This window comes from Psammomys obesus, unplaced genomic scaffold, assembly GCF_907164565.1.
Source record: "Psammomys obesus unplaced genomic scaffold, mPsaObe1.curated_primary_1811, whole genome shotgun sequence".
Classification (NCBI taxonomy): domain Eukaryota; kingdom Metazoa; phylum Chordata; class Mammalia; order Rodentia; family Muridae; genus Psammomys; species Psammomys obesus.
Window position 1 is genome coordinate 24084753 of NW_026590062.1, and position 14744 is coordinate 24099496.

At 40.7% G+C, this 14744-nt stretch overlaps 1 protein-coding gene across 1 annotated transcript in view; it reads left to right on the forward strand.

Annotated features, from left to right (window-relative positions):
- Armh4 (armadillo like helical domain containing 4) overlaps positions 1-14744 on the forward strand; it is a 98830-nt gene that overhangs the window by 78866 nt on the left and 5220 nt on the right. The window contains exon 6 of the mRNA XM_055606069.1: positions 7619-7650. Within this exon, the coding sequence (XP_055462044.1) occupies positions 7619-7650 (32 nt within the window). The remainder of the gene's footprint in view (positions 1-7618; positions 7651-14744) is intronic.

Consider the following 14744-nt stretch of genomic DNA (forward strand, 5'->3'; position numbering starts at 1 on the left):
GGGGGGGGTCCCTCAGTCTCAAAAGATAGTACGAAGTTGCCGAGCTCTGTGGTCAAGCTTTCTCTACCAAGAGAGGCATTTATGCTGAGAAAATGGAGTGAACTCACCAATCTAGTGGCTGGTCAATAAAGAGAACTCACCAATTGAGCCAGTGGTTGCATGCAGTAAATAGCAGTCTGGTAGCCAGGAAAGGAAGTCCCAAAACCAGGGAAAGGGGAGGAGTTCCACCTTTTGAGTTAGGCAATAAGTGCAGTACTTATCCAGTTGACCTGAGAGGTGGATTTAGGTGGACTTTCTGCAGTTTACAAGAATTACTTTTAAGTTTTAGGAAGGATATAAAACTTTAGACATGTTAGTATCATAATTGTACTGTGCATTGTAGAAAAAAGGCAGTAGACATACATATTTGTGTTAATAGCATAAGTATTTTTTAAGGTGAGCTCTGAAAATGCAAAAGCCTTTCATGAAGTAAAAGGGAAACTCAATTGATCTTAACTTTAGTATAAGCATACATATTATGGAGGCTTGCAATCTTGAGCTTAGAACCATAATAGTACGTGGTACAGTGGAATGTTTTTGTATCGGAGTCAGATTAATAAATTTGAGCCCTATTGATAAAGGTTAAAACTCTGGACAGTCAATACAACAGTAGCATAGCAACAAGAGGAAATATTAAGCCTTTTTACCTACTCTGGACAGTCAGTACAACATTAGCATAGCAACAGGAGGAAATATTAAGCCTTTTTACCTATTTAAGGTACCTTAAATCACCTTAGACCTTGTAACCTTTATAACTTGCATTTACCAACCTTGAAACATTTTTTAGACCCTCAAACATTTATAAGTTGCATTATCAAACTTAAGACACATTTTTAGACTCTCATGCATGTATAACTTACATTTACCAACCTTAAGACACTTTTTAAGACTCTCAAATATGTATAACTTGTATTTATTAACCTTAAGACATCTCTCAAATATGTCTTTTGAGAGGGATCTTTGAATTTAGTTATTTACCATGAGACATGGTTGAGACTGCTATGAACATTTATTGTCCTTTAACTAAAGGGATGGTAAAAGGTTTCATTTAAGGCCTGTTTGTTGAGTCTGGACTGTGTCTAGACCTAAAAATAGCAGCTCTAGTACTTAGGCTTAAGGCCTGGTCTCCTGCATCTGAAGAGAACTGGGAAGGCACCTGAAGTCTCCCTACACAGAAGTTGGCAATATGTCTGTGGGACATCATTCTGAGGTCAAAAACAGACCTGTGCGAGAGCTGTGGAGGTTGCAAAGTCGAGGAGCCATCTGTCCTCTGGCCAGGCCAATGAGCTAGAAGGCTGGAAGTGTCTGTCGCTCTTGTGTTGGTTGAACCTCCATGGCTGGACACAGAGGACAAGCCTGCTTGGGAGCATTTGGACTTCCAGAGGCCAGTTTGCCAGCAGCCAGCTTTGGCATGTCAGCGGCGGGACCAGCATCCACTTGGCTGCATTTGAAAACGTCACCTGGCGGAACGGACTTTTGGCTATGCAAACCTCTTGCCTTTTTGCGGGAACACCAGCAGCTTTAGAACGCAGCTAGGTCTAGAGGCCTTCAGGATGGTTCACTATTTTTACCAACTGCTATATGGTGACTCAACGACCATCCTCAGCTGTTTATTAAAAATTGCAGTGAGACCATGTTTGCATCTATAGGACTATTAAATATGTATATTATGAAATGACTATTAACTTGCATTTGTTAACCAGTAGATATCAACCAGGACTTTAGGTTTTGTCCTTGCTAAGTTAGAACCTTAAAAGTCATGAATATAATTTATTAAAGTGAGAGCACAGAGTTTTTGTATGATTTGGTATATAAAAGTTTATCAAGACCAAGCTTATATTAACATTTTGATAGTAGTGGTATAGTAAATTGACCCAGTTTTAATATAAATATATTTTTAAAAATTAATAGATCTTAATTTAGAATATTGGCAAACAACTTGTACATAATAACGAACCCTTGAGTTATAAGTTTAAAACCAACAATTTAGCAGAGCAGTATAAAACAAATTTTAAAATTAACCAAGCATATTTTAACCTTTTGATAGTAGAGATGCAGCAAATTGACCCAGTTTTAACATAAGTAAATACCTCTAAAATTAATAGAGCTTAATTTAGAATATTGGTAAACAATTTGTATGTAATAATGAACCCCTGAGCAGAACAGTATACAGCAATTTAAAAGTTATATTTGAGCAACACATACACCAACTTAATTTGAATAGATATTTATAATTTTGAAATTTTATTATTATATAAAATTTATTTTGAAGCAGGGTTGAATCATAAGATAGTAAAATGGAACTTTGAATTTTTATAAAAATCCATACCAATTTGAAATGAGGCTCGTTGTGGCCTAGTCTAAAAGATAAGATAAACAGTTAATTATGGTTAAGACTTATAAATGCAAACCCAATGAGAAAATTATATAAATTATATAAAGCATTAAATAAGGAATTTAAAGCATTTTAAAATATAAGAGTAGAGTGTATAAAAATCAGGAAGCGAGAGCTTGGAAATAGTCAGAAGAAAGCATGGAAGTACGGGGAGGGGGGAGATGGCTACCTGTAAGGGCGCGCAGTAGGCGGGGCCTCTTTGCCTGAACCTAAGATGGCACTGCGCCAGGTTAAGTGAATGGTTAAGCTATGGTTACGCCCACTTCCTCCCAGGACCAGCATGGTGCCTGCTGGGGATCCCACGGGAAATTTAAAAGTTTTCTGACTGTGCTGGTGTTTTAAAACTGTCCTACCCAGAGCAGCGCGCCAAGGGTTTAAAGTTGATTTTATCTAGGCGTGAATCTCCCAGGGTCTGCGGTGGAATAGCAAACACACATGGACCCTTTTGGCTCGCCTCCCCCGAGGAGACCAAGGCAGAGCACCTACCATCTTAGCAACACTGCCGCTGTAGTCAGCACAGAGATCCAAGCCGGGGCGGGGCTGGCCTTTGCTGCCACCGGAGTCACTGTGGCAGGAGCTGGACTGCATAACCATGACTCTCAGCCCGGGCCAGGGTGCCGGATTGAAGCTCGGGCACCAGGACCCAAGCCTGGGGAGAGCGGAAGCAGCCCTGGGAGCCAGGGAGGACTGGTTCCTCTCTGCATGACCATGGCCCCAGAGGGTCCGTGCACCGGAGAATGCTGATGCTTTATGCTGGGGCTCGGTTTTGGGGCATAGAGCAGAGAAAATCGGTTGTAACCATCCTGTCCGGAGTCCGAAAGGGTTCCTAGCTTTGCTAGGAGAGCCCTATCCTAGCCAACACACCACTGAAATGTTATTAAAAAAGCATGAGTCAACTGATATTCTCTGCAAGAGGTTTATTAGGAGGGAGGGAGAAGGGGGGGAGTAGGACATGGAGAGAGAGAGAAAAGAGAAGGGGTGCCCCGAGAGAGAAAGAGAGGAGAGTAAGAGAGAGACCACGTATGGGGGTTAGCCCTTTAAGGGGCAAGGTAACCACGCCTTCCAGGTGTGGCCAGCTGGCTGACGACACATCAAGTTGCTGGGTAACCCAGGAACAGGTTGTTTTCCAAAATACTAACAGATACTATTTTGATCTGCACTGTATTTTACTTTAGTGCTGGGGGAGAGCTACCCCCTGAGCCATACTCACAGGCACACAGTGGGGGAGGGGAGCTACCCCTGAACCATGCTCACCTGCACACAGTACTTGAATATACACACTTTGACTGATAATTCTTTTTAAAAATATAATTTTATTTTTAGGGGTTGGAGAGATGTCTCAGTGACAAAGAACTCTGCTGCTCTTCCAAAAGCTTTGGGTTCGAGTCTCAGCACCTGTATGTCAGCTTAGAACTATCTGTAACTCCAGTTCCAGGGGACCAGGAAGCCTCTTCTGGGCTCTTTGTGGGGCGTATGTGGCATACAGATATACATGCAGAGAAAACAGCCATACATTATATATATATAGCATATATATGTATGTTATTCCACTTTGTAGACATTACCTGAGGTTCCCCACAAGAAATCTTTAAATTGTTTTTAGACCTTTGTCTAAAGCTTTTTAGACTATATCTACCAAAATACCTATTTCCACGTCTCTCCCGAACTGACAGATATTTTTCTTATCATGAGCTACAGAACTCTTCCGTGCACTGCACTCTTTCAAATCGCCTGCACACATTCTAACATCCTGTTTGGTTTGCCTTGTCATTCCCTTTGGAGTGTTACTTAGTAACACTATTACCTTGGTGTAGGAATTTTTCTTAGTTTTTTTTTTCTTTTTCCTATTGCTGTAATCAAAGTGCTACTTCAGGGAGAGAGGGCTTATTTGGCTCACAATGGCAAGTACAAGCCATCATTGTGGGAAGCGAAGGCTGCAGGAACTTTAGTATCTGGTCACATTACAACCACAGTCAAGAGCAATGAACAGTGATTTGACATGTGCTCAGCTCAGCATCTTTACACTTGAGCTCAGGATTCCCTGCTCAGAGAAAAATGCTACCCGGAGTGGGTAGCTCTTGCCACCTCAACCAAGCTAATAATGATAATCCCCTGCACACATGCCCACAGGCCAGCCTGATGTAGACAATGCCTCATCGAGATTCACTTTCCAAGTGATTCTTGGGTGTGTCAAAATGACAACTGAAACTAACCACCAGGGACCAGCAAGATGGCTCGGTGGGTAGAGGCACTTGCCACCAAGCCTGGTGCCTTGAGATTGGTCCCTAGGACCCACATAGTGGGAGGAGATAAATGGCTGCTCCAAGTTGTAGTCGTCCTCTGACTTTCACACATCCAATACGGCAGGAGCACATATAAAGTGGGAGACACACACACAAATGCACACGCATACATGCATGCACACACTCTGAAAAAAAATAACCCACCATCACAGACTCCATGTAATTTACTCTATGAGCCTCAAATATGGGTAGCTTCGTAGATGAAGCTCAAGTTGAAAATTCTCGCCTTGATAAAGAGTCTCTTACAGTGCAAAAGCCTATGGAGGCTTTAAGTCCAGCCTTGATCTTCACCTCCTGTTCCTGGGCTTTGGGAAACCCTTATCCTTCCTTTGGAGAATAGTCACACTGGTCCCACCGTCTTTGTCCTGTTCTCCCTATAATACCCAGCCTATTTCCTGAGTCTGAACTCTGTCCCTCTCTTACTCACACTCCACACTCCTTCTTGTTATCTATTTACTAGAAGCTTGATAGCTGAGCTTTTTTCTCATTCAAACTAGGTCCCATAGCATCTGTTGACTTGTTATAGAGAAGGCACAATACTTGTTTGAACAAGTGTACATTGCAAACATTTGTGGAATGAATCAGTGAATGTTGAATATTCTCTTGCTTCAACTAAAATCTGTTTTGGATTTGAGACATAGTAACACAACACCCACATTTGTCTTCTTCCTATTTGAATTTGGTTTCAAGTATTCTGCTGAATTTTTGTATGTCATATTTGTAAATTTCACAATGATCTCTCAAAGCATCTGCTGTCATCTCTGTTTTACATACAGGGAGCTGAGGGTCTTTAGTTTTATTATTTCCTCTAAAATCATTGGCTAACCTCCCTTCTTTGTGGGCTTACTTCTAAAAGCATCAACTGGCCTCGTTCTGAGAATTCTATGTCTTTGTTGTGACTTGCCTATGACCCTGATGCTATCTTTATCATTCACCTCACCTCTGTCTCAGACAGAGCTATGAGAAAAAACAACCCTGAGATGTCTGCAGGAGAGCTTGAAGCCAACTGAAGGAGGTGAAACGGCCAAAGATATAGTCACGTTTGCAAGCACATTTAATATGGGTAACAGAGAAGCCTCACGCCTAGAAATTAGGCTGGCATAATTGTGGCTATTTACTGACTGACTCCACGTGTCTCTTAGTTTCTGTAAACCTCAGCTTCCTCATATTTTCTTTGAGGATGCACACAATCTCGGTCTTTGAGACAAGGTCTCATACTGTAGCTCACACTGACCTGAAATTTGAAGCAATCCTCACAATTCAGCCTCCTGGATGCTGAGATTATGGACAGGAGCCACCATAGCTGGCTTGTGAGCATTGGCTAACCTGACTCTCAGGCCTGTCACATTGTGGGTCACAATCTAAAGTGCATGCGCTGTGGTTTGTGACAAGTAGTAGCTCTGCCAGCCTGATCAAATGCCTTATTATGGAAGGAAGATTGTAAATGGAAGTGCTAACTTCTTGAGTACAAATCCTCATTCCAGGGGCCCCAAATTATGGCTCATGGCCAGCTCTGGCTGGCTTCCTGTTTGTAAATAACTTGTAGGCAAATAATTTTTATATTTAATTTGATTTTAAAGGAAAATAACTGTGACATATAAATATTACATAAGATTCAAATCTCAGTGTCTATAAATACAGTTCATTAGAACATAGCTGAGCACATTTGCTTGTAGAGCATTCACAGCTGCTTTGGCAAAGCGGCAGCAGAACTGCATAGTTATGAAAGGCTGTAGCCACGCTGAGGTCATACAGTTACTCTCAGAGTCTATAAGTAAAAGTGACAGTTCAGTGTCCTCCCTTTCTACTTGTTGAGGATTCTAGCCAGGAAGGCAAGTGGAAAGAAACCTCATTTTTTTTTTTGTCTTTAATTCATTTACTGATTTCTTTTGCTTGATAATAAAAATAAAATGAAGATACACTGTCTCTCTCTCATTGTTTTTATGCTTAAGTGATAAGCAGACTGAAGCATCAGTATAATATTAAAGGTCAGAGAAGGATGAAATGCCCATCCCATTTCAAGTACCCTTCACATTCTGAATCTTTTCCTACTAAAACTCCAAATGGTTGTTATCAGGATCTGCAGAAAGTTACTTAGTTGGTCTAACCACTTCTGACAGGTTACTTCTCTATTTAATCATGGTTATTGTACAATAGTGTTGTAGAATTATGAAGTTGAAAAGGCACTGGGTTCTTGCAGTTGGCCCCATTCCTTTTTCTTCAAATATGGTTGCAATGCTTGTCTTTGAAGCAAGAGCTGGGCTACCTTGGTACACCATTGCCTTGCCCTTCTCTATTCTCTGGTATTTGACATGCTCCAAATGAGGCGTTCTCACTGATCCTAAGAATTGAGGCGAACAAGCATCAGGTTAAAGAAAAACTGCACTTAGCACCTTGAAAGTGGCTTCCTGTTTCTTTGCCCAGGCCTTCTCCTAATGAATTAAATAGTACACAGAACACAGTTTGCAAACGACATATTCTCTGTTCATTTAATCATGACAAGGGTGGGGGAATTGATCTCTGCTACATTTCTAAATAAGTATGTTAGTGGCACATACCTTTAATCTCAGCTTCTCAGAGGCAGAGACAGGCAAGTCTCTATGAGTTCAAAACCAGCTTGGTCTACATATTAAATTACAGAACAGCCAGAGCTATGCAGAAAGACTCAGTCTCAAAAACAAAAAATAAGCCATGGCTGTTATTTTGTTAATATTCTTGATGTTTTTATTATAGTCCATGCAAAAAAAAAAAAAAAGAAAGAAAGAAAAGAAAAACTTTCAGTGTATCAAATTAACAAGTTAACACAATACTATAATACTATAATACTATGAAATGTAAGTAGGAGATGGCTATTTATATCTGATTCTCTTATTTTTCCTAGTGAGAAGTTGGATGGAAAAGCTCAAAGACAAGGTAAGGAAAGTGTCTTCTTCCTGTTGACTTATACTAAAGAAAAAATAAAAGATCTGGAAAACAGTGGCGCTCCCACAGGTTACCATTTAGGAATTTATATGTATATGTGCAAACGCACATGAACCTGTAATAAGAGACCATTATTTTGAAGGACACAGGACCTTTATTTTGGGAGGGACATAGGAAAGTGTGAAGGGAGGAAAGGGAAGGGATAAATGTTTTAATTAAATTGCAATCTAAAAAAAAATTATAACAGTAGAGCTTCAGTTTGCTGTTCTGGACCTCCCAGCAGGAGAGGCATTCTCTTTGGATTCCCTCATGGGGAACGCAGGAGAGGGTTAGCTTAGTCTCCGGAGCTTCATTCATCTCTCCTCCCCACCTCCTCTCTCTCTTTTCTCTCTCTCTCTCTCTCTCTCTCTCTCTCTCTCTCTCTCTGATCCTTGTTCCTATGTGTGTGCGGTGTGTGCTTATGCACTTGTGGAGGTCAAATGTCCTCCTCTATCATTCTCTAATTTATTCTTTTGAGGCAGGGTTTCTCAGCAAACCCAGAGCTGGTGGTGCACTGGCAGCCAGCAATTCTCCCATCTCCACCTCTCACAGAACTGAGGTTACAGGAATGAGAGAGACCTGCCGTCCAATTCCAATGTGGGTTCTGAGATCTGAACTCGGACCCTGCCTTCACAGCAAACACTCTCAAAACATTTCCTTTTAGATTTGTTCATACTATTTTATATGTATGCATATTCTGCCTGAATGTTTGTGAACTGAAGTTACAGATGGTTGCGAACCACCATGTAGGTGCTGGGAATGGAATCTGGGTCCTCTGCTAGAATGAAAAATGCTCTCAGTCACCAAGCCTTCTCTCCAGCCCAACAACAAGCACTCCTAACCACAGAGCCAGCACCTTATTGTCACAAGTATAAAAAGTTACCTTGGGTCATGTGCCCTGAGAAATAATATCTTTAATCTACCCGGTACGGTTTCTTTTAGGGGTTATTGGCAAAGTTGTTCATTTATTTCCATGGAACAGGAGATTGCCCTAGGTAGCTAGCTTCAGTCTTCAATGCTCCTTCTCACTAGGCACGCCCAAGAGACACCTGTGTGGAAGCTCACCTGTGGGAAAGTCCTCCCCTCTCTTGTACAGATTCAACACAGTGGTTTAAAATGCTAATTCTTTCCAAGTTCATAACTTCATTTCCTTTTGATTTTTTCATCCTCTCCAAGTTTTCACAGTTGGTTACTTTGTAATTTTAACCAGAACTACTCAAAATATTGACGGAGGCCTGAATTCCTTGGAGTAGCCCATGTCAGATTCCATTAGCACATCTCAGCTCAGGTCTAATTGGGATTTCAGAGGCTTGAAAACTTTTTAATGATTAGGCACTGGGTTGCCTTCAGTTCCTCAGCCTCAAACCCCTCTGCATGTGGTTTTCCATATACTTTGTTTTATTATGTGAGACAGTTTTCCAATATTGGAATTGCTAATTTTTATTTTGCTACAACTTAATGTTAAAAAATAAGCCATTTAACTGCAAGTAAAATTATGCAATTACAGTTATGCTCACTATCCATTTGACTCTCAGCAAAATTTCACATATATGTGGTTTTTGAGAACAAGTTTGTTTTGTTTCACATATGTTCAAAGTGATAAAGGAAACTTTCCAGCCATTGAGGTCATTGGCAGCCACTTTTTGGTACTAGTTATGTGTCTGGTTATGTCAAAAGATATGTTCAGATGGATAGAGAAAGATTTAGAAGAATATCCTGAAAAATATTTTTTAAAACATTTTGTATCAAAATCTATTTCTAAAATATATTACAAAAATGCTTAAAATTTGGCATGATGTTACATTGAAGTTGGATATTGCAAACTTTATAATCTGCATGTAAATGCCAACTCTTACTAGCCACTGTCTTCAGAAGCAGTTTGGGTAGCCCAGCTACTGCTTCAGATGGAAGTCACTCAAACCCTTAGACTGAAAATGAAGCACATATGCAGCTGAGCTCATAAACCAAACCAGGAACCCTCTCAATCAAGTTCCTTGATTTTTTTTTTCTGGGTCTGTTAGTTTTAGGAGCTCTAAAAAGGAGGTATTTTCAAAAATTCTGGTTTATTTCTTGCTTTTTATTTTCAGTTTTTCTTTTTTTAATTTTTTTTATATTTCAGTTTATTTACTTTACATCCCAAGGACCAAAGATGCTCCCTCCCTTCTCTCTTCCCAGCCCCTGCCTCCTCCCCTTATATTAAGGTTGTTCTTAAGAGACAGGAAGCTCCCAGCTATCACAGCTGAAGTGAAAGACTCATGGGTGATGACACAGAAACAGGCCTAAAGTGCTTCAGTTTGATGCCCTTCTTTGTGACTTTCATTCCCAAGGGTAATTCATGATTCTAGATGGCATGACCAACTTGGTTGTCTCCATGCTCCAGACAGAAATGGGACAGGGGAAGTGGTGGAGCAGGGGCTGGAAACAACCTGTCATTAAAGGGAGAAGAGAGAAGGAGGAGGAGGAGAAGAGGAGAAAACATTCTATCGTTCTCAAAGTAGCTATTAAAAGCTCTACTCTTCCTTTAAAGAATGTGTTCTTGAATCTGTATGTGCCATGGTGTCTTAGTCAGGATTACTATTGCTGTGATGAAACACCATGACTAAAAACAACTTGGGGAAGAAAGGGTGTCTTTGGCTTATACTTTTTCACACTGCATCACTGAAGGAAGTCAAGACAGGAATTCAACCAGGGCAGTAAAGGTAGGAGCTAATACAGAGGCTATGGAAGGGTATTGCTTACTGGCTTGCTCCCCATGGCTTGCCAATCATGCTTTCTTTTTTTCTTTTCTTTTCTTTTTTTTTTTTTTGTTTTGGTTTGTTTGGGGGTTTTTGTTTGTTTGTTTGTTTGTTTGTTTGTTTGTTTGTTTGTTTGTTTTTGGAGACAGAGTTTCTAAGCCTTGGCTGTCCTGGACTCACTGTATAGACTAGGCTGGCCTCGAACTCACAGAGATCTGCCTGCCTCTGCCTCCTTGAGTACTGGGATTACAGGCATATACCACCATATCCACCTCAGCCTGCTTACTTATGGAACCCAGGTCCAAGAGCCTAGGGGTAGCCCGACAATGGGCTCCAGCCCATATCTCCCACATCAATCACTAATTAAGAAAATGTACCCCAGGCTTGCCTGTAGGGTGATCTTCTAGAGGCATTTTCTCAATCAAGGTTCTCTTCTCTCAGATGACTATACTTTGTATCAAACTGACATAAAACTAGCCAAAACACATAGATATATCATCATCTGTTGGAACTGATTCCCTAGTCATACCCAGATTCATGGAAGCCAGGAAAGAAGTATTTTAATTCTATTCCCCATCCCAGATTAGAAATTGTTTAGCTACTGAGAAAGGGCAATGCGTATTGGGAAACAATTAGTTCCCATAACCTTACCTTTTCTGATTAAGTGTATGAGCTGATGGTGTTTGTTAGACCATGCTTTCCTTGTTTACCTATTGGTGATGCCTTTCCAATATCAAAATTGCTTCTCAGAGATAAAGATGCTTGACTAGATTGTACGCTAAAAACTAGTGCTGTGGTTAGGTTACCAAGGCCATTCTGTGTTTTCTAGCTTTTAGAAAACATCCAGCAAAGAACAACCCAGATTTTATTTCATAGCAGTGATTCTCAAGATGGAGCCTGGGGCAGCATCTTCAGAAGCCCTGGAAGCATGTCAGAAGTGTACATTCACAGATCTTACTCTAGACCTCTGAGTTAGAAACTCTGAGGATGTGGTCTGGGAGTCTGTGCTACCAAGTCTGGCATGCCACCTGATATTATGCCTCAGCTGGCTGCGCAGAGAGCCCAAGGCGCAGTCTCAGTTCCCGTATTTGAGGCAGAGCAGTGTAATACACAGGTGTTTGTTTGTTGTCTGTTGAGACGGGGTCTCCTGTAGCCCAGGCTGACCTCTAACTTGCTACGTAGTTGAGGATGCCTTCGAATTTTAGATCTTCCTGCCTCCACCTCTCAGATGCTGTGGCTACAGGTGTGTGGCGTTATGCTTGGTTTAGTGCAGTGCTGCGGATTGAACCCAAGCCCCTGTGCATGCTAGCCAAGGAAATGCTGGAGAATGATGAAAAGAAATGGGTGAAATATAATAAAGGAATACGTTACGTAATTATTGATGTCTTATACTAGAGGAGAAATAACACTTTCTCAAAGGTCATTTCAGGGCTGGTAAAAGTTGCACTATGTAAAAGTACCACAATTTCTGTATCCATACTACTCAGCAATTAAAAACGAGGAAATCATGAAATTTGCAGGCAAATGGTGGAACCTAGAAATGATCATCCTGAATGAGTTATCCAAAAGCATAAAGATACACATGGTATATACTCACTTATATAGTCCTATAAGATAGGATAAATATACTGAAATCTACCCACCTAAAGAAGATAAACAAGAAAGAGGTCCCAGGGTATGATGCTCAATCCTCACTTAGAAAGACAAATGGGATAGATTTTGGATGTAGGAGCAAACAAGTAACAGGACAGGAACCTACCACAAAGAGCCTCTGAAAGACTCTACCTAGCAGTGTATCAAAACAGATATTAAGACTCATAACCAAACCTCCGGCAGAATGCAGGTTTGGTTAAAAAAAAAAAAAAAGGGAGGGGGGAGTTAATACGACCTGGAGAGGACAGGAGTTCCACAAAGACCAAATATATCTGGGCACAGGGGTCTTTTATGAGACTGTTTCTCCAAACAAAGACCATGTATGGATGCAACCTAGAGCCCCTGCTCAGATGTAGCCCTCAGTAGCTCAGTATCCAAGTGAGTACCCTAATAAGGGGAAAAAGGACTGTTTCTGACATGAACTCGATGGCGGGCTCTTTGACCTCCCGCCCCACCCTGGGAGAAGCAAGCAGCCTGCTAGGCCACAGAGGAGGACTTTGCAGCCAGTCCTGAAGACACCTGATAAACCAGTATCAGATGGAAGGGCAGGAGGTTCTCCCTTATCAGTGGACTTGGAAAGGGGCAGGGAGGAGATGAGGGTGTAAGGGTGGGATTGGGAGGGAAAAAGGGAGTGGGATACAGCAGGGATACAAAGTTAACAAACTGTAACTAATATTAAAAAATAAAAATAAAAAGTTGTACTATGGGAGGAGAGGAGGGAGGGAGAGCAGGACTGGGAGGGGACCAGGGAGGGGGCTACAGCTGGGATACAAAGTGAATAAATTGTAATAAATTAAAAAAGAAAAAAGAGTTGCACTATGGGCTCAGGTTAGAAATTGCAGTAAGATTTGATAACAAAAAAAAGACCTTTTTTTTTCATGATACATGTATTTTTGAAGAATAGAATATCCATCATTTTAGGTGTGCTGGCTATTTTGTCATGGTTAGGCTGTTTGTACAGTCTTGGTTGGGAAAACACATGGGCAAATTATACCCTTGGGATGCCATTTCTGAATGTGTATGCACAGCCAATGATTTTAAACAGAGAAAAGCTCCTAACTTAAAAAAAAAAAAAAAACAAACAAGACGTGCATACCACTTTATTTTATCTCCCCCTCCCCCCCAAAAAAAGTGATAGGCAACCCTGAGAAAGACCTTATTTTGCCTTAGTCAGCTTTGAAAGAAGAGTGGTTATGTTGCATTAAAAGGTGAACTGAGGGCTTCAACCCATTCTGTAATTTGTTTGTGAATTAAAGACAAGGCAAATAACATATACAAAATGAAAGAGATAACTGACTTTTGTATATGAAATATGGCAGGAGTGATACATTTGGAACACCCAGTGCTGATATGGAGTTAAGCTGCAGACCTGTAGGAGCTTCAGGAAGTAGTTGTCAAGTTGATATTCCAAAGAGCAAACATTGTCCTCTGCATGTACAACCAGAAAAGTTTCATTAATGGGGCTGAAAGTGGACTATTCTTCATATTAAATACGTGTGTACATTTCCATGCACTGAAAATATTGATTTTTTTAAAGTTTGTCTTTTTGATGATAGCACCAATGTTTTGAATTATCCAATATTTCCCTATATAGAAGATTATAGATTTTTATAAGACTCAAGCAAATCTGCAAGAAATTCAGAAAAACTTTGACTTTCTACAAAATATATGAATTTGTTGAAGAATGACTGGGTTTTGTTTCTCCATTGAAATCACTACACTGAATTAAAAGAATCCCAATGTTAAGTTGATGGAAAGTTTTCCATGTTTTGCCCTAATTGAAAACTCTCAAATATAAGGCCAATAAGGGTATTATTGAGGATGTGTGGTTTTGTGAGATCATCTCTGCTACTCCACATGCAGGTTTAGAGAATCAAAACCTACAGACATCAGTGACAATTTCTGAAAATCTCTGGCTCTCTCTCTCTTTCCTTCTGTGTGTATGTGTGTCTGTCTGTCTGTCCTATCTGTCTTATTTTGGCTCATTCTAAAACACACTAGAGATAGTTTTGCTAGACAAGGAATTAAATAGGAGCCAGGAAAATGACTCAGTGATTAAAAAGCACTTGCTGTTCTGGGCTGAGGACCAGGTTCTGTCCCCAGAACCTATGTGGTGGCTGATGACCATCTGTAGCTCCAGGGTGATCTGACATCTTCTGACCTCCTCAGGCACTGCATGTACTCGGTGATACATATGCACCCAGGCACACATGTGCACATCACATATGAGATAAACCTTTTCAAAGGAAGAAATAGTTATAAAATAAACCCTTCCTCTCTTAAAAAAAAAAAGACTCATGCTTTCTCAGAAAGACACCTATTTATTCTATTTTTATTTTATCGCTTTACAGCCCGATCCAGCCTCCTTCCCTCTCTCCGTCCAGTCCATCCCTCCTACTGATTGGGAGGGAGGATTGAGGGAGACAGAGGGGTCAGAGATACCACAAGGAGACCTACACTGTGCGCAACATATGTCCGTGTAGGCTCACAGAGACTGAACCACCCACCAAAGAGCTTGCATGATGGACATATGTAGCAGATGTGCACCATGATTATCATGTAGGAAACCTAACAATGGGAACAGAAACTATTTCTGACTCTATTCTAGGCTTTAGTTAGTTAGTTAGTTAGTTAGTTAGTTAGTTAGTTAGTTAGTTA